Genomic DNA, 23333 nt, shown 5'->3' with positions numbered 1-23333 from the left:
AGGCATGTGCCCTTGGCTGGAATCGAACCTGGGGCCCTTTGGTCCGCAGGCCGATGCTCTATCCACTGAGCCAAACTAGGCAGGGCTCAATAATATATTTAGTGCTTACTGAATGTGTATAATTATAAAAATCTAAATGAGATTGTTGTTTCTAAAACTGTTTAAAAACTTAATTGGTTGGGTTTTAGATTTTATTAATCGAGATGAGGGATTCCAAATGGGTTCCATTTCATGTGACAAATCAATTCCACATGTTCACTGTTTGGGGAAGAATTCCAAGACTACATCTCGAATCAAATAGAGAAAGTGCTATGACTAAGGCAGTGTTGGCCGTGGATATAGAATTAAGACGAACTTCACATGGAGGAATACTTACATGGAGTTAGTTACCCACCACCTGACCACCTTCAATAACAAGACATTCTCTACTAAGTTAACCAGGCAGCCAATTCTTCCTTATTATGACCAAAATTCTTCTTCCAGACATCTTTAGTACTATGAGTACAAGTTCTGTCACCCAGGAGCCACACAAAGAATTATTATACCATTTTCATTTTATCTTCACAATATCCATAATTCTAGCCGCTATACCAATAAAGAACATTTCATACATTTGAAGTAATTAAACACATACAAATGTTCTTACCTTTATCTCTCTGTATAAGGACTGAACTTCAGTGGATAATTCCACAGTCTGCTCCTCCAGTTGCTGACGACGTTGTAAATTAGTGGATATCTGAAGTTTCTCTGATTTAAGTTCATTTGTTACACCTCTTAGGTGTTGAATCTGTTCCTGCTGGTCCTGTATAAGCTTACGATTCAATTCAATCTTACTGGAAACTACACAAAAACATATGGACACAGTGATTAATGTAAGAGTATAGAAAATGCTCTGAGCAGCATCCTTCCAGTGTTATAGGTCTATGGAATTCACAAAGGCAAGTTTCTACGGGTCCCACCCACAGCAACAAAAGTGCCACTAGAACCATCCAGCCCCCAAACCATCTTTCTGTCCCCTCCTGGCCACTCACAGGGCAGGTATGATTGAGAAAGAGTACAGCTCACTCGATACTCATCATTCAAAATCTGTTGTACAAAGCAAGGAAACAGAAGTGATACTTCTGAAAAAAGTGAATATACTGTGGATTGGAAGGAGGAAAGACAGTTCTTATCCACATAACAGGTGTAAAATTTAGGTGAAAAGCAAAAGCTGGGAATGTTGATGTCTTTAATGGGAATATGAGGAAATGGGCTATATTACCTGTATCTAATTTGTGTTGTTTTTCTTGTTTTTCTTGGTTTACTTGTTGAAGAGTTCTATCTAAGTCTAGTCCTTGTAGCTTAGCTGCTTGTTGTGCAATTTTTCTTTCAACATCTTTAAGTTCCATCTTAAGAATAAAACAAAGTTATTTCTTTTAAGAAATTTACTGCAATTTACAACTGCTTTCATATATAATTTGAACAAAATTTGATAGGAGGAAATACAATTAATTTTAAATAATTTCAATGATATAAGCAAAAGGCAGCAGACTGAAAATGGAAACAAACAGGACTATTTTTCATAATCCTATATAATAAAAGGCTAATATGCAAATTGTCCCCTTGACCGTGAGTTCGACCATGGGATGGGGCTGGCCGGCCAACTGCCCATGGCCTCTCCCTGCCGGCCGGCAGACTCGACTTATGCACGAATTTGTGCACTGGGCCTCTAGTTTATAAATAATTCAGAATGGGGAACTCTAACCATGATGTGTACCTGAACACCAGCTACTGTTTTTAACACTCTCACACTTCACATTCAAACCACCATGAAACAAGTTTTTTGCTGCCTCGCTATAAGTTTTTTGTAGTTTTAACTACAATCAGCATACCTGAAATCTCTCCATAATTGTAACATCTGTGAGACACACTTTGGCACTTTCTTCTTCAGGCATTATTGTACCCAAGAGTGTTTCCTGTTCTTCTATGTCATTCTTCAGGCGCTGTATATCTCTATTGACATTCTGCAGTTTGTTTCTTAATTCTGGTATTTCCTTCTCTTTCAAATCAATTATGCTTTGCCTTAACAGAAAACACACAATGAAAAATAGCTATCTAATGTTTTCTCATCGTGAGATTGAGGTTATGTATTTTTTGGCAATAATATAAAAGTGGTATCACGTATCCTTCTCAGGGCATCATATCGATGGGTACATGTCAGTATGTCTTATTGCTGGAGATGTTAAACTTATTCACTTGGTTAAGATGGTGTTAGCCAGATCCATCCATTGTAAAGTTATTATTTTCCTTTTTGTAGTTAATACTTAGGAGATACACTGATTGAGACTGTGTAAATATCCTGTTTCTCCTCAAACTTCTGCCCACTGATTTTACTATCCATTGCTAGATGTTGCTTGCAACAATTATTACTGTGCTGTTTGTCAAACAGATATTCTACAAATTAACCGATCACACTCATTAGAAGTATCAAGGCCATAAAAGACAAAGACTGAAGAACTGTTTACAGATCACAGGAGCCTAAGGAGAAATAAGAACTACATGCAATGTGGAATCCAGGTTTGGATCCTGAAACAAAAAAGGACATTAATGGAAAGACTGCTGAAATTCAAATATGGTAATTTAGGTAATAGCATTATACCAATGTTAATTATGGTTACATAAATTCTGATCATCACGAGAAGCTAGGTGAAGGGTATATGTAAATTCTCTGTACTATTTTTGTAATTTTCCTATAAGTCTAAAATTTTTTTCAAAATAAAAGGTTTAAAAAAATGATGAAAAGAAGGAAAGCAACCCACCACTCAGCCAAATGCTACATGAGTTTTAGGTACAAAAGCTGTCAGTCCAGCCTACTGTTGCTTCTCTAGCTAATATGGCAGGTACTAGCCCCATATATATATTATTTTTTTCACTCTCATTATTTTATTAAACACTTTTATGGTTTAATAGAGAAGTGTAGACACAATTCACACTGAAAACTATGGGTTACAAAAGTTACAATACACAAAGAATTATGAAACTACAACATTGAAGAAGGTAGGCACCAGGCACATTACTCTGAAAATGGGAGCTGTGATGGCAAGAGCCCCAAAATATAACACAATGTTGATTTCTGCTATTTATAGTATATCAGTATGACACAGAACTAAGCTCAAATTTCCTTGACATGGAATTTCTATCAACTTTAAATTTTATCTTTTATTTTATCTTTTTCTTCTCAAGATACTGCCTTACTCCTCTTCCTTTTCATTCTCAAACTACTGCCTTTGTCTCCTATCACATTCTCTCTATAGCTAGCAATAATCTGGTTTCACCTTGATAATTATATTATTTACTGCTGCAAAACAAAACAGCCCAAAATTTAGCAGCTTAAAATGACAGCACTTATTTCTCACAGTAAGATAATCAGGAGCAGATATCTGGATACTTCTGATTTGGGTTTCTTGTTGAAGTTGCACTCAAGCTGAAGGCCAGGGCTGCAGTCACTCAAGAAGTGACTGCTAGAGAATATGCTTCCAAATGGTACCCTCACTCATGTGGTTGTTCAAAGGCCTTAAGTCCTCACCAAGTGGGTCCCTGCTCTGCTCACCACATGACAACTGGCTTTCCCGTTGTTCAAAGGCCTTAAGTCCTCACCAAGTGGGTCCCTCCACTGCGCTGCTCACCACATGACAACTGGCTTTCCCAAGATCCAGATGATCCAGGAGAGAAAAAAGGAGAGCAGGAAGCTTGAGTGCCTTATATAACCTAGTCCTAGAAGGGACATGTTATCACTTCTGTCGTATTTTCTTGGTCACACAGACCAATCCTGGAACAAGATTGTGAAAGCCAGGATCATTGGGGGCCATCATGGTGGCTGGCTACCACAAAGCACATCTTAAACCTTTCCTGCTTTTCCTGAAATTCCTCTTTGGTTTTCCAGGACAACAGACCCTCTTGGTTTTTCTGCTTCCAGAGTTTTCGTGTGTTTTTTTTCACTCTCATCTATTCAATACATTAACATTAGATCAATTTTCCTAAAACACACTGTTGATTAAATCCCTCAGAATGACTCCTCATCACCTATCAGAGACAGCTATAACTAGACCTGAACATAATCTAGTCCCATCTTCCCAATTTATGGGAATCAATTCCTATAAATAACTCCCTAAACTCCAGATAATGCTTCTACTGCAGCACAGGTCATGCTCTCCATCCTTTTATACACAATGTTCTCAATTCCCTCTCCCCTTTCCTTTTCTTAACTGAGTTTAACCAGTTTCCCTGTGGTTTACATTCTCCCTCCTACCTTGTTCTCTAAATCCTATTCTCATTCTGTAGTCCACTGGCTTCTCTCTTCTTAAATAATGCATTTGTTTGAACTAACCAAGCACTTTATCTAACTCTGAAAGCTTGTTTCCTTTCTTGGGGCATCAGCTTCTTGAGGGTCATGTCATTGGTTTCTCTGACCAGCTCTGTGCTCTGTTCTGGGAGACAAGGCAATCATCACATACTTTCTGATTTGATTTACAAATAGACTATCATTTGAATTTCTTGCACAAGCAAGGGAAAAACGAACACTAGAAATCATCTAGGATTCATTCCTTTTTAGAGTGGGAAAGACATAATATAGTTTCTTATATTTTATTGATTTTTAGAGAGACCGGGAGAGAGAGGAAGAAACATCAATGTGACAGTGAAACATCAATCGGCTGCCTCCTGCACGATCCCTGCCAGGGATTGAGCCCGCAACCCAGGCATGTGCCCTGAACGGGAATCAAACCAGCAACCTTTCGGTGCAAGGGATGACACCCAACCAACTGAGCCACACCAGCCAGGGCCGTAATACAGTTTAAAATTTGCTGGGAGAGCTTTTCAGTAATTTAATTCTTTTGCTGGGTTTAGAAAGTTAAATATCAGCAAACAGTTCTAAATCTGTCAAAATTTCTGCCCTCAAGCCAAATCTGAGGAATTAAATTAACACTCAGACACAGATTATATCTGTCTGCCCTGTAACTAGATTAAGAAGCAAATTTACCTTTAGAAGAAAACAAAAAAGGAAACAAAAAGAAAATCATTGTTTCTTCTTGTCATGTAACTAATATGAGACGGGGCATACTGGCTTAGGATCCTGACTTCAACTTTTATTCATTCAAGACATGCTACTGAGGCGCTACCACATGCCAGGCACTAGGCCAGTACCTTTTACAGGGCTGCTGCTGCTGCTACATGTAGGTAATGGTAAACCCCTAGTCTCACCTCATGGGCACAAGCCCCAGCATTTCATCACGCCGCTTCTCTTTTTTCTTTAGCTCTGATTCTGTTGACCTGAGTTTATCTGGAGCCAGCCGCAGCTTAGACTGCAAATCACTGATGACTTCTTGTAATTCAGCTTCTGTCTGAAAAACTCTCTGACAGACAGGGCAGCAGGACTGGCTTTCGTCTGTCAGCTGAGTGATGAATTGGGAGTACACGGCCGTGGCTCCAGCCAGCATGGCTGTTTTAAGAAAATAAGTGTTTCCAGTCAGGACAAAATATAGTTTTGTCAATATGGTTACATCCTCCTCTGTAAATATATGATTTTTCTTCTTGCTTTATAAACACATTATTAAAAATTTTTAAATTCTGATATTTAAATATTCCTACAAATTTTTCAATTTCTTCTTGAAAACCTCTATCTAAATCACTTTCAAAATTCTGGCTCCCACAATACATTCAGATTTGTCTTTTGGATAACACATAAAAGTACAATAAATTTTAGAGCTTATTATGTTCCAGGAACTGTTCTAAGTTTTATACCTATAATCTCATTTACTCCTCCCTAACGGCCTAGGTCAGTGGTCGGCAAACTCATTAGTCAACAGAGCCAAATATCAACAGTACTTCTTCAAAATAGACTCGCCCAGGCCAAAAACCGACTTCTGTGCATGGGCCACGAAGTTTCAATCGCACTGTACACGAGCCTACACGTGATATTTTGTGGAAGAGCCACACTCAAGGGGCCAAAGAGCCGCATGTGGCTCACGAGCCGCAGTTTGCCAACCACGGGCCTAGGTGGTAGGTAATTATGTCCTCAGACGATGAATCTGAAGTATAGGAAGATTCAATAATTTGCATAAAGTCACACAGCAAGTTAAGTTATAGAACCAGGACCAAAACTTAAGCCAACTGGATCCAGAACCAAGTTTTTAAATCTCCCATCCTTAGTTACCTGTCAATGAAAATTCATGTGTCACGGTGACTTGATAATATAAAGCAGGTAACTTACCTCGTTGTTTTGAAGACTTTTCAATTTCTTCTTTAAGCCTGCCTAAATCACTTTCAAAATCCTGGCTACCACAAACATCAAACAGCTTGTCTTCATAACTGGATAACTGCTCTTCCCTCCTTTTTAGCTCAATATTTATATGATTTTTATTTTGCTCAGCTGAAGCTAGTTCCTTGCTATAAAATAAGAAAAATATGAATTACAATTTTAGAACATGAGGAATTAGTCTGAAAAGTTTGAATAGGTATAAGACAAATTCTGCCAACAAATATTACAAAGTTTGCTACCGCCAAGTACTTTTTTTAGAAGTCCAGGCAATAGTCACTTCCACCTGAACTCTCCCACTCGGATACTGACTCACTTGCCATCAGTAGTCATGGGCCCGGTCCCAGAAAAATGTGTAATATCGGCGAAATTCTGCCTGGTTTCTGGGAATTCATGGCCTCAGATCTCAGCTTAAGAGCCTTTGCAAGGAGAATGTGCTTGCTGGATCTACTGGAGGAAGGGAAGCAGGACGAACATCCTAATTCCCTTTGGGCCCATTCACAATATTACTTCCCTTCCTTTCCTGTAAACTTTTCCTTTGTCCCCTCTTTATTGTTATCATCTACTTAAGATCATTCATTTCTTCTCATTCATCAAAGACTTTGCTCACTAGTATAATTTATCTCCACTCCAACTCTTAAATTTCACCCTAGTCAATCTCCATGCTCATACAGATTAGGGTTTTTTAATTTGCAGGTTGTGAGGCAAATCATATAATCAATTCAATGCATCATCTCAGCATATTTTAACAAAATGAAACAACAGAATATATCGGAGTAGACTGTACATAGGTAGGACAGGTACTATTTTGAGAAATCTGTTTCAGATAAACGTGTGAGTGCACACCTGCTTCATCTTGATACTTCCCAGTGTTTTCTATAGCAGCTGCACCATTTTGCATTCCCACCAACAGTGCCCAAGGGTTCCAATTTCTCAACATTCTTACCAACACCTGTTATTTTCTACGTTTTTGATATTGGACATCCTAACCAGTGTGAAGTGATGTGGGCTTTTTTGTTGTTGTTGTTGCTGATTTCAGAGAGGGAGGGAGAAGGAGAGAAAGATAGAAACATCAATGATGAGAGAGAATCATTGATTGGCTGCTTCCTGCACACCCCCTACTGGGGACTGAGCCAGCAACCTGGGCATGTGACCATGACCGGAGTTAAACCCGGGACCCTTCAGTCCGCAGGCCGACACTATCCACTGAGCCAAACCAGCTAGGGCTGAAGTGATATGGTTTTAATCTGCATTTCCCTGATGATTAGTGATGTTGGGCATCTTTTCACATGTTCATTGGCCATTTGTATATCTTTGGAGAATTATCTATTCAAGTCCTTTGCCCATATATTTTTTTTAATCCTCACCTGAAGTCATTTTTCTATTGATTTTTTGAGAGTGGAAGAGAGAGGGAAAGACAGAAATATCGATGCGAGAGAAACACATCGATTTGTTGCCTCCCACATATGCCCTAGGGCCCCGGCGGGGTGAACCCAGGACCCTTTGGTCAGCAGGCCAACGCTCTATCCATTGAGCCAAACTGGCTAGGGCCTTTGCCCATTTTTAAAATCCAGTTATTTTGTTGTTGTTGTTGAGTAGTAGGAGTTTATATATTCTGGATATTAACCCCTTATCAGATACACGATTTGCAAACATTTTCTCCCATTTTATAGGCTGCCTTTTCCCTCTGTTTAATGTTTCTTTTGCTGTGTAGAAGTTTTAAAGCTTGATGTAGCCTCATTTGTCTATTTTGCTTTTGTTGTCATATGCAAGAAATGATTGCCATTTCAATATAATAAAGTTTTTCCTCTAAGTTTCCTTCTAGGTGTTTTATAGTTTCAGGTCTCACTTTTTTTATAAAGGAGACTTTTAATCCTCTCAGTTAATTCTACAAACTTTCAAGGAACAAGAGATCCCAAATCACTGTTACCATTTTACTTAATTCATAAAATGTAGAACCAAAATCAATTAATAAGACTTACCTTTTCATGACAAATTATTTTAGAACAATCAAAAATTAAAGCAAGAAATAAGAGATTTCTATTACATTTCTATTACTTACTTCAATTTGGCAAGCCTGTCCCTGGTCTGATTAATTTCTCTTGATTTACTATGAAGCCAGTCTTCAAGTTGTTTTTTGTTGGGAAAATACCCTAATAATGAATTTAATTCATCACTGTGCCTAGATTTTATTTTTCTGATTTGTTCATCTTTGTCAGCCTATTAAAAAATATTTTAAAAATAAAGCTCAGTATCTCCACATTATGTCAAGAACAAATATAAATTTTAGATTGGTTAAAGTTCTAGGCTTAGAAAGTAAAATTATAAAAATGTAAGAAGAGAATATATAATTTCCTAAAGTCTAAGAGTGGGGATGACCTTCCTAAGCCATAAGAGAAAAGAGTAACAAGTCTGATAATATAAAAATTAAAACTTCTGCATAAGATATAAAATTTAACAGCAATGTACGTATTTACTAGTATGTATACACCTCTGTATTAGTTTCTTGTAATTAGAAAATAGTTTTTAAACTTGAAAGTCTATTTTTATAGTATTAAGCTCAGTTAGCCCCTAAAATATAAAGCCAATAACGACTAACTTCTTCATAATAAGATAAACTATTTAAAATACCAAAAATTATCCTATATAATAAAAGCCTAATATGCTAAGTGTCCGACCAATCGACAAGTCGCTATGATGTGCACTGACCACCAGGGAGCAGAAGCTCCGACTGGTAGGTTAGCTTGCTGGTGGGGTCTGGCTGATTGGGACTGGGCGAGAGGGCCAGACACGCCCTGAAGCCCTCCCACAGCCCCTCCCTGGCCCCAATCTAGGCGGGACTGGGCAAGATGGGCCAGATACACCCTGGAGCCCTTCTGCAGTCCCTCCCTGGCCGACGCCAATCAGGATTGGGTAAGACAGGCCAGACACGCCCTGGAGCCCTCCCACAGCCCCTTCTGGGCCCCAATCTAGGCGGGACTGGGCAAGATGGGCTGGACACACTCTGGAGCCCTTCTGCAGTCCCTCCCTGGCCGGCACCAATCACGATTGGGCGAGACGGGCCAGAAACACCCTGCAGCCCTCCCACGGTTCCTCCCCGGCCCCGATCATGCATCAGTGGGGTCCCTTGGCCTGGCCTGCGCCCTCTCACAATCCGGGACCCTTGGGGGATGTCCGCAGGCCAAGCTGAGGGATCCCACCAATGCACGAGCCTCTAGTAATTAAAATAAAAAGAAAAGTCATACTTTGTCTTTGGTCAGCATCTCCATCTGGGTGCGTGTTGCTGTATGATGGTTTAACTGCTCCATCTCCTGGTCCAATTTACGCAGGGTCCTGTCTAGGTCTGTTTTCTCATTCTGAAGACTTATTACTTCTGTTTTTAGAGTTTCTACATTACTGTTTTTCTCAGCCTTGCTTAGCTCATGTTCCTTATCAATAATAAAAACAAACACAGAGGTTTATATAGTTTGTGTTAAAATAGTGACAAAGTGTATTAGAAATCAACTACTCACTGCAACAGAAATAAAAAAAACATAAGAAATAAAATTTTTAAGGAAAAAATCTTATAAAATTACCTTATTATCTTATAATACTAGAGAATTATTAAATAAATCTGGAAGAGTCAAACAAGGGTGGGAGAATAAGAATTAATGCAAAGTTAAGAGAAATTTGTCTAAGAATATAGTTTCATGACTCTTCAGTCAATACCTAAGTATTTATCAAGTACCCATGTAACTCACTACATTTCCTGCCACATAGAAACTCTAAAAACAGTGTAACGCTGTTCCTTAAAAATGCCACCCCTTTACAACATGACAATCTATAATAATAAAAGCGTAATATGCTAATTAGACCCGATGTCCTTCCTTCCGGACAAAGCTGCAGCAGGTGGGGGCCGCCGCAAAGGCAGCAGAGGCCCCTGGCCATGGCAGCGGTGGGCGGGGGCCAAGGCCAAGGCCCTTGCATGAATTTAGTGCATCGGGCCTCTAGTATTGTGATAAAATGCTAAACTGACAAAACGTACACTAGATGTTAAATTAGGTAGCAAAAAGCAGTGTTTAATTACATTATCAAAGTAGGATCTGAGAGGGGGAATTCCCAGCTTTAGGATGTTTACTTTGGTGGTGGGGATGTAAATGAAGAAAATAGAAAGAAGGAAGAAAATTTGGAAATTCATGAAAAGAATAGGTGGGCTAAGAAAGATTCCACCATAGAAAAAGTGGTAGTATGGCAAAAAATTTATAAGATCTACAGTGTATGGAACCTAGAGGAAAAATACTTGTTTCTTTTTTAACTTAAGTAAATGGTTCTTAACCAAGGTACTCATAAGAATAGCCTCGTTTTGTTCTGAATGCACATTGCCATGCTCTACTCTAGAGAGTTTGATTTGGAAGGTCTGAAGGTCTAAGCATAAGTACTTTTTAAAAACTTCCTAGGTGATTCTAATTTTTAATCCACTGGATTCTAGAACCAAAGAGTTAACTGATTAAGATATTTAGATGAATTCATTTTACATGAAATTGTTAGACAAGATAGATATTTTAATTAACATGTCATAATCTTAGAATTAACAACAGAAAAAAATACTTCAAACTGCAAGATTCTAAATGTCTTACACCTTAAAATTATTTTGTCTTACAGCTTTTGTGAGTTCCTGGTCCAGTTCATGAATCCTGTCAGAAGATCCTTCCAATTGTTGTAATTCGTACTTCACATTTTTCAGCTCATTCTGCTTCTTACTTAGAATTTCTGATTTCAACTCAATTATTCTTCCCAGTCCAATTTTCTTATCCCTTATCTCATCTATCTGTTTTTGTTTCAGAGTTTCTTTTTCTGCAAAGTCATTCTAAATACATATAAGAAAAAGTATTAACAATTTTTTCACTCCATAATTCATTAAGTGACAGTTTCCTCATTATCAAAGTAACACATGCACACTAAGGAAAATATTAAAAAGTTAAAAATATGGAATGGCTAGCACCCACAGACAATCATTTTTAACTCTGAGCAAACCTTTTCTTTACTTTTTCTGGTAAAAGAAAAAGAAATATTACTTAAAATCAAATAAAAAATATAGGTCTGCATTTCTTCATATTTTTAGCCTTATCCACATTTAAAAATTTGCTCCCATTAAAGTTTCTTCTACCTTGTATCAGATTCTATCCTAACACTAACCCCAAAATATAAGAAAGTAAGGTCTATCCAAAAATTAAAACAACTAAAGATTTGGACACAAACAAAAGAAAATAACAATATTTACCATCAGTTGGCTAGCAGTTTCTTCTTCCTTTTCTTGTCTCTCTCTTACAAGTTTGTGAAAATTTTTAATCTGTCTTTCACTGAATGGTCCATGCTCAAAGCCATCCAATTCTAACTGTGATGCCAAAGACTGAATTAATGAATCTCTAGCTCGGATATTTTCTTGATGGCGATCTGCTTGTTGCTGTAGACGACCTTTATTATTATTATTAATATGTTTTTATTAATTTCAGAGAGAAAGGGAGAAGAAGAGAGAGAATCGTCAATGATGAGAGAGAATTATTGATCAGCTGCCTCCTGCACCCGCCCCCCCTGGGGATTAAGCCCACAACCCGGGCATGTGCCCTGACCAGGAATCGAACCGTGACCTCCTGGTTCATAGGTCAACGCTCAACCATTGAGACACATGGACTGAGCTGTAGATGTAATTCTTTTTTTAGCTGATTTTTAAAAAATTGAGATAATCATACATTAACATGTAGTTGTAAAAAAAATACAGCAAGATCTCTTATATTCTGTACCCTGTTTCCCCAAATAGTAACTATGATATTGTAATATAATTAGAAATACACATTTGGTCTTTGTCCCTGGTTCCTGGCACTGATCTCCTAAAACTCTTAGAATTTCAGATAGAATGTCTTTGTTTGGTTGTTGTTGTTAATCCTTACGATATTTTTTCCACTGATTTTTAGAGAGTGGAAGGGGAGAGAAAGAGAGAAACATCGATGTAAGAGAGACACATCAGCTGGTTGCCTCCAGCATGTGCCCCGAAAAAGAAAGGCCTGGGGATCAAATCAGAGACCTTTCTGTGAATGGGCCAATGGTCTAACACCAGCCAGGGCAAGAGAGGAGTGTCTTTTGTTATTCATTACTAGGGGCCCAGTGCACGAAGATTCGTGCACAGAGGGTGGGGGAAGGGTGGGTCCCTCAGCCCGATTTGCACCCTCTCCAATCTGGGAGCCCTCAGAGGAGCCGTCTCAAATCTGGGAGTTTCTGTCTGTCTTTGCAATCATATGAGCGAATTGTCTGAGACCCCAACCCAGTTTGGTTTGCTGCTCACAGAATTACAGAGGCATTTTTTTTTCTTTGCTTCATTGGTGGAGATTTCCTGGAAGTTTTAGTATATCTTCCCTTTAATTTTTCCTAGACACTCTGATTTCACTTATGTCTCTCACCTTTGCTTTCTCTCCATCCCCCACTGCAACAGTAACTTGCTCCAGGCTCACTTTGCTCTAGTGCAGTGGTTCTCAACCTTGGCTGCACATTAGAATCACCTGGGAATCTTTTTAAAATCCTGATTTCTGGGCCTCATCCTCCGGAAATTCTGTTTCTTTGTTATGGGGTGGGGCCACAACATTAGTAACAAAGAAACAGAATTTCCGGAGGATGAGGCCCAGAAATCAGGATTTTAAAAAGATTCCCAGGTGATTCTAATGTGCAGCCAAGGTTGAGAACCACCGTCTTATAAGAACTCTTGTGATTATATTGGTCCCACCTGGATAATCCAGGATACTCTCCCCATCTGAAGATCCTCAACTTAACTACACCTGCAAAGCCTCTTTTGCCACATCCTATGTAATCCTATATAATAAAAGGCTAATATGCAAATTGTCCCCTCAACTGGGAGTTCGACCAGGGGGCAGGGCCAGTAGGCCAACCACCCATGGCCCCTCCCCCTGGCCAGCCAGGCCTAATTGGCCCCAAGTGGGGCGGGTGGGCCAGACCCCACCCATGCACGAATTCGTGCACAGGGCCTCTAGTAAGATAATATATTCCAAGTTCTGAGGATTACAATATGGATAATTTTGGAAGGAGTCATTAGTCTACAACAGACATATACATGCTGGCATGGCTGTCCTAGACTCTAGGAGATCCGTCTGCCACCAGAACTACGATTCCCAGCATTCCTGGTGCTCCCCGGGTTCTGGGCTTCTGCTTCTGGTCCTGGGGCTGCCACCAGAACTACTATTCCCAGAATTCCTGGTGCTCCCCGCACTCTTGGTTTTCCCTTCCTGCTCTGTCTCCATCCCACGGCCTCCCACTCTGCCAAGTCCTCCAAGCCGCCAGCTTTCCCTCTCTGCTCTCTGGCGGCTTGGGGAGCCAAGTTCCCCAAGCTGCTCCACTCTCTGCCGGCTCTCCCTCTCTGCTCTCAGCGACCAAGGGAGCCACGCCCCCCCCCCAAGCCTCTGACTCTCCTGCTCTGCTCTCTGCCAGGCAGCTTTGGGGGAGCGACCAAGGGAGCCACATCCCCCCAAGCCTCCAGCTCTCTCACTCTGCTCTCCACCTGTGTATGCAAATTAACCCTCCATCTTTGTCAGGTTAATTTGCATGCTCACGCCTGATTGGCTGGTGGGCATCACGGAGGTACGGTCAAGTTACATGTTTCTCTTTTATTATTATTCATTATAAGTCTCTTTCTACCACACCGTAGTTTATTCTAATGAAGTGACTCCTGGAGGGTGAGACCTGGTTATCAGAGGAGCCTACTATGTGATTAGAGAATAAGAATTTTCAGTACTCTCCTCCCCAACTTTGGGGAGAAGTTTGGTTATCAGAGGAGCCTACTATGTGATTAGAGAATAGGAATTTTCAGTACTCTCCTCCCCAACTCTGGGGAGAAGTTGAAGATTCAGTTCAATCGTCAATGGTCAATAATTTAATCAATAATGATTACATAGTGGAACTCCCATAAAACCCCTAAAGAAGGAGCTTCAGAGCTTCCAGGTTGGTGAACACATGGAAGTGCTTAGAAAGTGCAACGCCCCTTCCCCATACCTTGCTCTATACATCTGTTCCATTTGGTTGTTTCTGAGCTGTATTCTTTATAATAAACTAGAAATTGTGTTTCCCTGAGTTCTATGAGCTATTATAGAAAATTATTGAATTTGAGGAAGGGGTATAGAAATGTCTGATGTATAGCCAGTGGTCAGAAGAACAGGTGACAGACAACCTGGACTTGGCAACGGCCACTGGAAATGGAAGGCAGTCTCACAGGACTGAGCCCTCAATCTGTGGGGTCTGTGCTAATTCCAGACAGTTAGTGTCAGAACTAAATTAAATTACAGGACACCCAGTTGCCACGAATCGGAAAATTGCTTGGTGTGGAAAAATGCACTCACCTGGTATTAGAATTATTTTAAGCAGAAAACTGTGTAACATTTTAGTAACATTTTGCAAAACTATAAAGTAAATCCTCACTTAAAGTCATGGATAGATTCTGCAACTTTAAATGGAATGACATATAATGAAACCAAATTTACCATAGACTACTTGATATAGACAAGAGTTAAGTTCCTATGCCTCTCAAAAACATTATAATAAAAGTTATTCGAAGGACCTGCTGTAGTGTCATTATCAACCAGGATACAGACACTGATACAACCCTTCAAACTTATTCAGATTTCCCAGTTTTACTTGTATTCATTTGTATGTGTGTTTATTAAATTCTATATATTTGTATCACCTGTACTGGCTCATATCTACCACAACAGTCAAGATACCGAACAGTTTCAATACCACAAGAATCCCTTTTGTTGCTTTTATAACTATACCCACAGTAACTTTTTTCCTGCCCCTCCTCCTACTTAGTAAGCCTAGCAACCACTTATCAGTCCTCCACTTCTAAAATTCTGGCATTTCAAAAATGTTACATAAATGGCAATACACTGTATATATTTTGAGATTGACTTTTTTTCACTCAGCATAATTCCCTGGAGATTCATCATTCATGCTGAAAATGCATAATATTACAATAAGAAAGACCAAGTAAATACTTTACCCTACCCTGTTCAACAAGTAGTTCTGATTTTTCTTGATTGAGAAGCCTAGATTCTTTATTTAATTTTTCCAGTTCACGCTGACAGTCTACCAATTTCCTTTCTTTCTCCCTTATTGTTCTCTGGTGATTGAGATATAAATCATTTAGTTGCTCATCAGTCCCTTGAAAAACCTATGCAAAACCAAAATAAAGAGCTTTAATAAGTATAAGAAGATATCACTCTGAGGTACAAAGTATGAAAAAAGTATTCAGTATCCTTCCTCTTAACATATACTTGGAAGTAAGGCAAACATCATAAGGATTTTCTTTCAAAATGAGTGGCAAAATGGATTAAAATGAGGTTCACTATAATAACCCCAGAATTTTAAAGAAGAACAAAATTCTGTCACCACAAACCTTTTCCATTTTCTGTTCCAGTTCACTATTATCTTTCTCCATTTGCTTCTTTCGGCTTTCCAAGGCTTTAATTTCATTGTCAAGTTTCATTATTTTAGAGAGATTGTGTTCAATTTCTTTGAGACGATTCTGGAAATAAACAAACACTCTACGATAAATAAAATTCTCTATAGTTTACAACACAGATGGATAAAGAGAAATACATAAGATGTGCCAGGGTCAGGCACTTGGTAAAAGTGATCTCATTTAATGTGAACAATCCTGTAAAGGGGGTATACAGAAACTAAGGATCGGAGACATTAAGTAACTTGCCCAACTCCTCATAGCTAGTAAAGAAAAGCAGTAAACTCCAAATCTAACTCCAAAGCCATGTCCCATCTTCAACACCCCCAAAAGTCATTCATTAATTGAGTACTTAGAGCCACATTATGCAAAGTACCACATTTTAAGAATTTAATCCTCAAAAGGTTAGCTATTTAATGTATTTTAAAAAGTTAGGAAAACTGAGTGGGCTAGAGACTCAGGGTGAGTCACCAGTGCATTCTGAGCCTGTAGGCAAATTTACATGGAAGATTATACTTTAATTCAAAGTTGGCTCAAGCACAGAGGACTTTGAACAAGTGAAATGTGATAAATAACCTCAGTGGTCTGCTTCCTGGGATAGCTGGTTGCCTCATCTCCTAGGAATATGTGTGACCTGGTTCAGAGCATTCTCCTTGGGTGATGCTCTTCTACTGCCATTACATTTCCAAGGCTGACCGATTCCTCTTACAAGACATTTGTAGAACCTGATTTTTAAACTAACGCATTACTACAGTGCTTATTTATTGTAAGCTTTCAAAGCTGCACCAAAATGCATCCTCAACTTTAATGTCATTTAATAAAATTGTATCAAACCATCTCGTGATTTGTAAATTAATCAGTAGCATGTAATCACTATAAAAATAGGAATTTTGTTCACTAATGTATCACTAGCACATATAATAGGTGTTCAGTATGTTAGCTGAAAAAGGATTTTAAAAAAGTAATTTTATATTTACAGTTACAGCTATCATGACTGAATGCCTACCAACTTACAGACATTGTACTAGCTGTTGCTATACATTCTCTTTAATCCTATGAGACTATGTACTAGGTAGGAGACTTGGAGGACTTAACTTGTATAAAGCTACATATATACTTAACAATAAGAGATGAGACTGGGATGCAGAGTTGTGTAATGGTTATGACCTAGGCTTTGTGTGCTGGAACAATTAAACATCTGTATGCAAAAAAGCAAACCTCAACCCTACCTCGCACCATATTTTAAAATTAACCCGAAATAGGGCATATACTTAAGTGTAAGAACTCAAACTATAAAATGTCAAGAAGAAAATACAGAAAAAAAATCTTTGTGTCAGGAAAAGATTTCCTAAGAAAAAAACTATAAAAGAAAAATTGATAAACTGAACTTCATAAAAACTAAACTCTTGCCCTTTGAAAAGCAGTTAACAAAATAGGCTTTGTGTGCTGGAACAATTAAACATCTGTATGCAAAAAAGCAAACCTCAACCCTACCTCGCACCATATTTTAAAATTAACCCGAAATAGGGCATATACTTAAGTGTAAGAACTCAAACTATAAAATGTCAAGAAGAAAATACAGAAAAAAAAATCTTTGTGTCAGGAAAAGATTTCCTAGATAAAAAACTATAAAAGAAAAATGGATAAACTGAACTTCATAAAAACTAAACTCTTGCCCTTTGAAAAGCAGTTAACAAAATATTTGCAAAATATGTATTTGATAAGGACTTGTATCCAAACTATCTGAAGCACTTTTAATATTCAGCTTGTAAGACAAAAAAATTTGAAAATAGCCTTGACCAGTGTTGCTAAGTAGTTAGAGCGTCATCTCTCTCACATCAATGTTTCTCTCTTTCTCTGTCTCTCTTCCCTCCTCCCTCCCTTCCTTCCACTCTTTTTGAAAATCAATGGGAGAAAAATGTCCTTGGGTGAGGATTAAAACATTTTTTTGAAAATAGCCAGAAGAATCAAAGACACTTTACCCAAAACGATATTCAGATGGCGAATAAACACATACAAAGGATGCTCAACATCCAAAGACATTAGAAAAATTAAAGGCACAATGAAAAAAAAATACTCAAGAGATACAACCTATCTAATGTAATAGCTGAAATAAAAAAGGACTAACAATGTAAGAGCTGAAAAGGATGCAGAGCAACTTCAATTGTAAACATTCTTGGTAGGACTATGAAATGGTACAGCCACTTTGAAAAGTGGCAGCTCACAGTGTTAAACATATACTTACCATACATCCTATCAACTCCCCTCCTGGAGAGTTACCCTAGGAAGAAACATACTACAAAGACCCATACACAAGTTTATAGCAGTTTGATTTGTAATAGCTAAAAGCTGGAAACAACCTAACGTCCATCAATCAGGGAACAGATGGACATACTGTACTATAGCCATACAGTAAAATAACCTCAGCAATGAAAAGGAGTAACTACCCAAATGTGCAAGAGACTAATTAAAAAGCAACATGCTAAGAAGTCAGATGCAAAAAGCTACATAAGCTATGATTCCATTTATGTGACAATTCTGGGAAAGACAAAACGAATCAGTGGTTACCAAGGGCTGGGGATGGAGGGAGAAGACTGACTACAAAGACTTAAAAGAACTTTTTGAGGTGATGGAAATGCTCTGTATCTTGATTGGAGTGGTAGCAATGCTACTATATGCATTTGCCCAAACTCATTGAACTATATACTTTTAAAAGGGTTGATTTTACTATATGTAAATTATAGATCAATAAATCTGACGTTTAATAGTACGGGCATAGGAATCAGAGAGGCCTGGACTCAAATCCGGGCTTTATCCCTTACTTCCAACATGAAAACCTGTGCCTCAGTTTTCTTTCCTAAAAACCTCACAGGATTAATGTGGAGCTTACAAAATACATTTTAAAGCACTCTGATCAGTGACTGACATACAGCTGGCCCTTAATGAATACCTTTTGAACAGTCTAACCAAGAGAAATGGATTGAATCTTCAAAACACTGATTACAGGCTTACCTCATTTTATTGTGTTTCATTTTATTGCACTTCACAAAGTTGCGTTGTTTACAAATTGGAGTAGAGCCTATCCACCAGCAAAAATATTACAACTCATTTTATTGCAGTAGTCTGGAACCAAACCCACAATGGTACTCTACTTCTCAAAAACTTCTTAGCTTCCCTCAGTCAGTGTTTTCACTGCCTCTTGGTGGCATTAACATTATCTGGGCTTGAATTGTGACATCCCTAGCTACTTCATTTTTTAAATCTAGCCCATCACCAGATGCTGTGGATTCTTTTTTTGACACTTGTGTTTTGGCTCTATCTCCAGAGCACACAATCTAATAAAAGGAGCTAAGACAAATTTGTAAGCAACAAAAAATATAGCAGAGTGCTTAAAGCTTAGGCATTAGTGTGAAATGAGACAAATGAATAGGGTAATTGGGCTATTATATAACTAGTAGCCCTGTGCACGAATCCGTGTGCCAATAGCTCGCTGCAGCTCTCCAGTAGCTCTCTGCCCGCTGCCCCACCCTCTGGTAGCTCCCCGTTCCCCCTCCCCACCTCATAGCTTGCTGCCCTGTCCCCTCCTGTAGCTCTCCACCACCCGCTTGTAGCTCGCTGTCCCACCCTCCTGCTGATCCATGATCCGGTCGTTACATGGTCGGCCAATACACTTTATGACCATTTGCATATTACATCTTTATTATATAGGCTTAGTGGTCTGGTGCACAAAATTCATGCATGGGGGAAGGGAGGTCCCTTAGCCTTGCCTGCACCCTCTCCAATCCGGGACCCCTCAGGGGATGTCCGACTGCCGGCAGTTGGACATCCTTCTCGCAATCTGGGACCACTGGCTCCTAACCACTCGCATACCTGCCTGCCTGATCACCCCTAACCGCCTCTGCCTGCCTGCCTGATCTTTCCTCTAACTGCTTGCTCCCTTGTGCCGGCCTGATCTCATCCCTAACTGCCTGCTCCCCCATACCCCTAACTGCCCTCCCCTACCGGCCTGATTACCCCTAACCACCTCTGCCTCGGCCCCCGCCACCGTGGCTTTGTCCAGAAGGATGTCAGACGTCCAGTCGATCCGGTCTAATTAGCATATTACCCTTGTATTAGTAGAGATGACTATGAACTTGTGTGTGTGGAAAAATAAATAAGTGTTTTTGAACTTGAAAATAAATTTCTCAAGTAGTTTCCACTGATAGAAAGAAAGAAAAACAGGGCTAAATGAGCCAATGTGGTGGGATGGAAATAAAGTAGTTTGTGAAAGAGTTCTTAAAGACTGGGGGAATCTGTAAAAATGGTTAAGAATGAATTATAGTGCAGTAGTGAAATGAAGCTATCCCTAGATGGCTGCTGGGAAGGTGACTTGATCCAAACTTTATGCTGAGTTCTATGAAGGAAAGAATTCTCAAATATTAGAGCTAAAAAAGGACTTTGGAAATAACCCACTTAATAAATACTACTGACCCACCTGCTATGTGCCAGGCACTGGACTAGGCTCTGAAGAGAATAAGATTAAAACCTTGGAGAACTAGTCAAATTAAACAAAGAAATTTACAAACACCTCAATGTTTGCTACAATCTTGGAATCTTGGCACCACTCAAATAAATATCAGATATTATCCCAGCCTATCTTGACATATTTCCTATTTAAATGCTCTACTTCAGCTATATGAATTTCCTTGATAGTGTTCAAAGATAGCTTGCATTTTACTGTCCCTATATGTCTCTAATTACCTACCCATTTTTGGTTTAAAACATACCCCAAATTTAGTCTCATAAAGTCCTTTCTGGCCACCTCAGAGCTTACAGCTCTAATCTAGTAAGATACAGCATACTTGTCATTCTTTTGTCTACTGAACTAAATTCTAAACCCATTAGCTCTTCATAATCTGACTGTAATAATCTCTTACTCCTTTCACCCTGATTTACTTAACCCAGGCTCTTCTCACACAATCCTGTTTTGATAAGCTTGTATGTGTGAATATATACTTATATACATGTGAATATATGCACATATATATTATATATATGCAAAGTTTTTGGTTGGATGTGTCTGGGAGGCCAAAAATAGTAAGTGGGAAGAACATTTCTTACTTTAAATTAATATTCTTCTGTAATTTTTTTCATTGTGAGCATAGATTACTTTTAAAGAAAAAAAATGCAGAATAGCCCTGACCGGTTTGGCTCAGTGGATAGAGCATCGGCCTGCAGACTGAAAGGTCCCAGGTTCGATTCCGGTCAAGGGCATGTACCTTGGTTGCGGGCACATCCCCAGGAGGTGTGCAGGAGGCGGCTGATCGATGTTTCTCTCTCATCGATGTTTCTAACTCTCTATCCCTCTCCCTTCCTCTCTGTAAAAAATCAATAAAATATATTTTTAAAAAAATGCAGAATAAATACAAACATACATAAAATGCCTTCCAATCTGTTGATATAATTTTCCCATTCTTTAAGGCCCAGCTCAGCCACGCTTCCTCCCTGGACACCTTACAACAGATTTATATTAAATCTTATTAGTTAAAGATTTATATCACTTTTTAAACAGCGCTATTGGGATATAATTTACATACCCTACAACTCATCCACTTACAGTGTGCAATTCAACGTTTTTTAGTGTATTCAGAGTTGTACAACCATCACCATACTCTATTCTTAGGACATTTTCAATTTCTAAACAGAAACCCTGTATTCATTAGCAGTCACTATTCATTCCTCTCTACCACCTACCCATGGCAATCACTAATCTATTTTCTATCGCTATCGATTTGCCAATTCTGACCATTTTAAATAAATGGAATCATACAATATGTGGTCTTTTGTGATTGGCTTCTTTCACTTAGCATGTATGAGAACTTCATTTCTTTTTATGGCTAAATAATAATCCAATATATGGATATGCCATATTTTATTGATCAGGTATTTATGACATCTGAGTTTTCATTTTTTACTATTATGCATAATACTGCTATGAACATTCCTATACAAGTTTTTATGCAGATTTATGTTTTAATTTCCTTTGAGGTTATATGAGAATTCATGTTCAACATTTTGAGGAACTTGCTGAACTATTTTCTAAAGTGGCTGCACCATTTTACATTCACACCAGCATGTATAAGAGCTCTAATTTCTTCACATCCTCACCAACACTTATTTTTTTTATTTATACTCATTTCAGTAAGTATGAAGTGGCATCTCATTGTGGTTTTAATTTGCATTTCCTGATGAATACTGTTGTCAAGCATCTTTTCATATGCTCATTGGACACATATCTACTTTGAAGAACTACCTATTCAGAGTCTTTGCCCATTTTCAAACTATTATTCATTTATTATTGAGTTATGTGTTATTTTTATGTTCCAGATACAAGTCCCTTGTCAGATACATAGCTTGCAAATATTTTCTCTTAACAAGGGAGATACGTTCTGACAAATGCATTAAGTGATTTTGTCACTGTGCAAATATCACAGAGTACACTTACACAAAACTAGGTGGCATAACCTACTACATACCTAGGCTCTAGGGCAGTGATGGCGAACCTTTTGAGCTCGGCATGTCAGCATTTTGAAAAACCCTAACTTAACTCTGGTGCCGTGTCACATATAGAAATTTTTTGATATTTGCAACCATAGTAAAACAAAGACTTATATTTTTGATATTTATTTTATATATTTAAATGCCATTTAACAAAGAAAAATCAACCAAAAAATTGAGTTCTCTTGTCACCTCTGACACGCGTGTCATAGGTTCGCCATCACTGCTCTAGGGTATAGCCTATTGCTCCTAAGCTACAAACCTATATAGCATATGACTATACTGAATACTGAAGGCAGCTATAACCCAACAGTATTTGTATATCTAAACACAGAAAAGGTACAGTAGACCCTTGAACAACATGTGTTTGAATTGCATAGGTCCACATATACCCACTTGCCATGAATGGAGCTTGCAGGATTGGAAGTTGCTCTGGGTGAGTGAGTGAATGAGTGGTGAGTAAATGTGAAGACCTATGACATCACTGTACACTTTGTAAACACTGTACACTTAACCTACACAAAAATAATTTAAAAATATTTTTCTTCAAGTTAACCTTAGCTTACTATAACCTTTTTTACTTTGTAACCTTTTTTTTTAACTCTTTGATTCTTTTGTGATAATACTTAGCTTAAAATACAAACTTCTAACTTTTTTTTTTACTTCTTCAACCTTTTTTGTTGTTATTGTTAAAACCTAAAACACAAACACACATATTAGCCTAGGCCCGTGGTCGGCAAACTGCGGCTCGCGAGCCACATGAGGCTCTTTGGCCCCTTGAGTGTGGCTCTTCCACAAAATACCAAAAAATACCACGTGCGGGCGCGCACGTACAGTACTGTTGAAACTTCATACCCCGTGCGGGCGCGCACGTACAGTGCGATTGAAACTTCGTGGCCCATGCGCAGAAGTCGGTATTTTGTGGAAGAGCCACACTCAAGGGGCCAAAGAGTCGCATGTGGCTCTCGAGCCATAGTTTGCCGACCACTGGCCTAGGCTAATATCACT

At 38.7% G+C, this 23333-nt stretch overlaps 1 protein-coding gene across 1 annotated transcript in view; it reads right to left on the bottom strand.

Moving 5' to 3' along the window:
- The window catches only part of RAD50 (RAD50 homolog, double strand break repair protein), a 74110-nt gene that overhangs the window by 29057 nt on the left and 21720 nt on the right, over positions 1-23333 (bottom strand). The window contains exons 6-16 of the mRNA XM_005865534.2: positions 15726-15854; positions 15335-15500; positions 11553-11746; positions 10932-11138; positions 9538-9720; positions 8355-8512; positions 6248-6423; positions 5239-5476; positions 1872-2061; positions 1262-1388; positions 647-840 (exon numbers count right to left, since the gene is read on the bottom strand). Of these exons, the coding sequence (XP_005865596.1) occupies positions 647-840; positions 1262-1388; positions 1872-2061; positions 5239-5476; positions 6248-6423; positions 8355-8512; positions 9538-9720; positions 10932-11138; positions 11553-11746; positions 15335-15500; positions 15726-15854 (1962 nt within the window). The remainder of the gene's footprint in view (positions 1-646; positions 841-1261; positions 1389-1871; positions 2062-5238; positions 5477-6247; positions 6424-8354; positions 8513-9537; positions 9721-10931; positions 11139-11552; positions 11747-15334; positions 15501-15725; positions 15855-23333) is intronic.

This window comes from Myotis brandtii, unplaced genomic scaffold (genome assembly GCF_000412655.1).
Source record: "Myotis brandtii unplaced genomic scaffold, ASM41265v1 scaffold208, whole genome shotgun sequence".
NCBI lineage: Eukaryota > Metazoa > Chordata > Mammalia > Chiroptera > Vespertilionidae > Myotis > Myotis brandtii.
The sequence above is the reverse complement of the archived record's forward strand: the minus strand, read 5'-3'. Positions and strand labels throughout refer to the sequence as shown.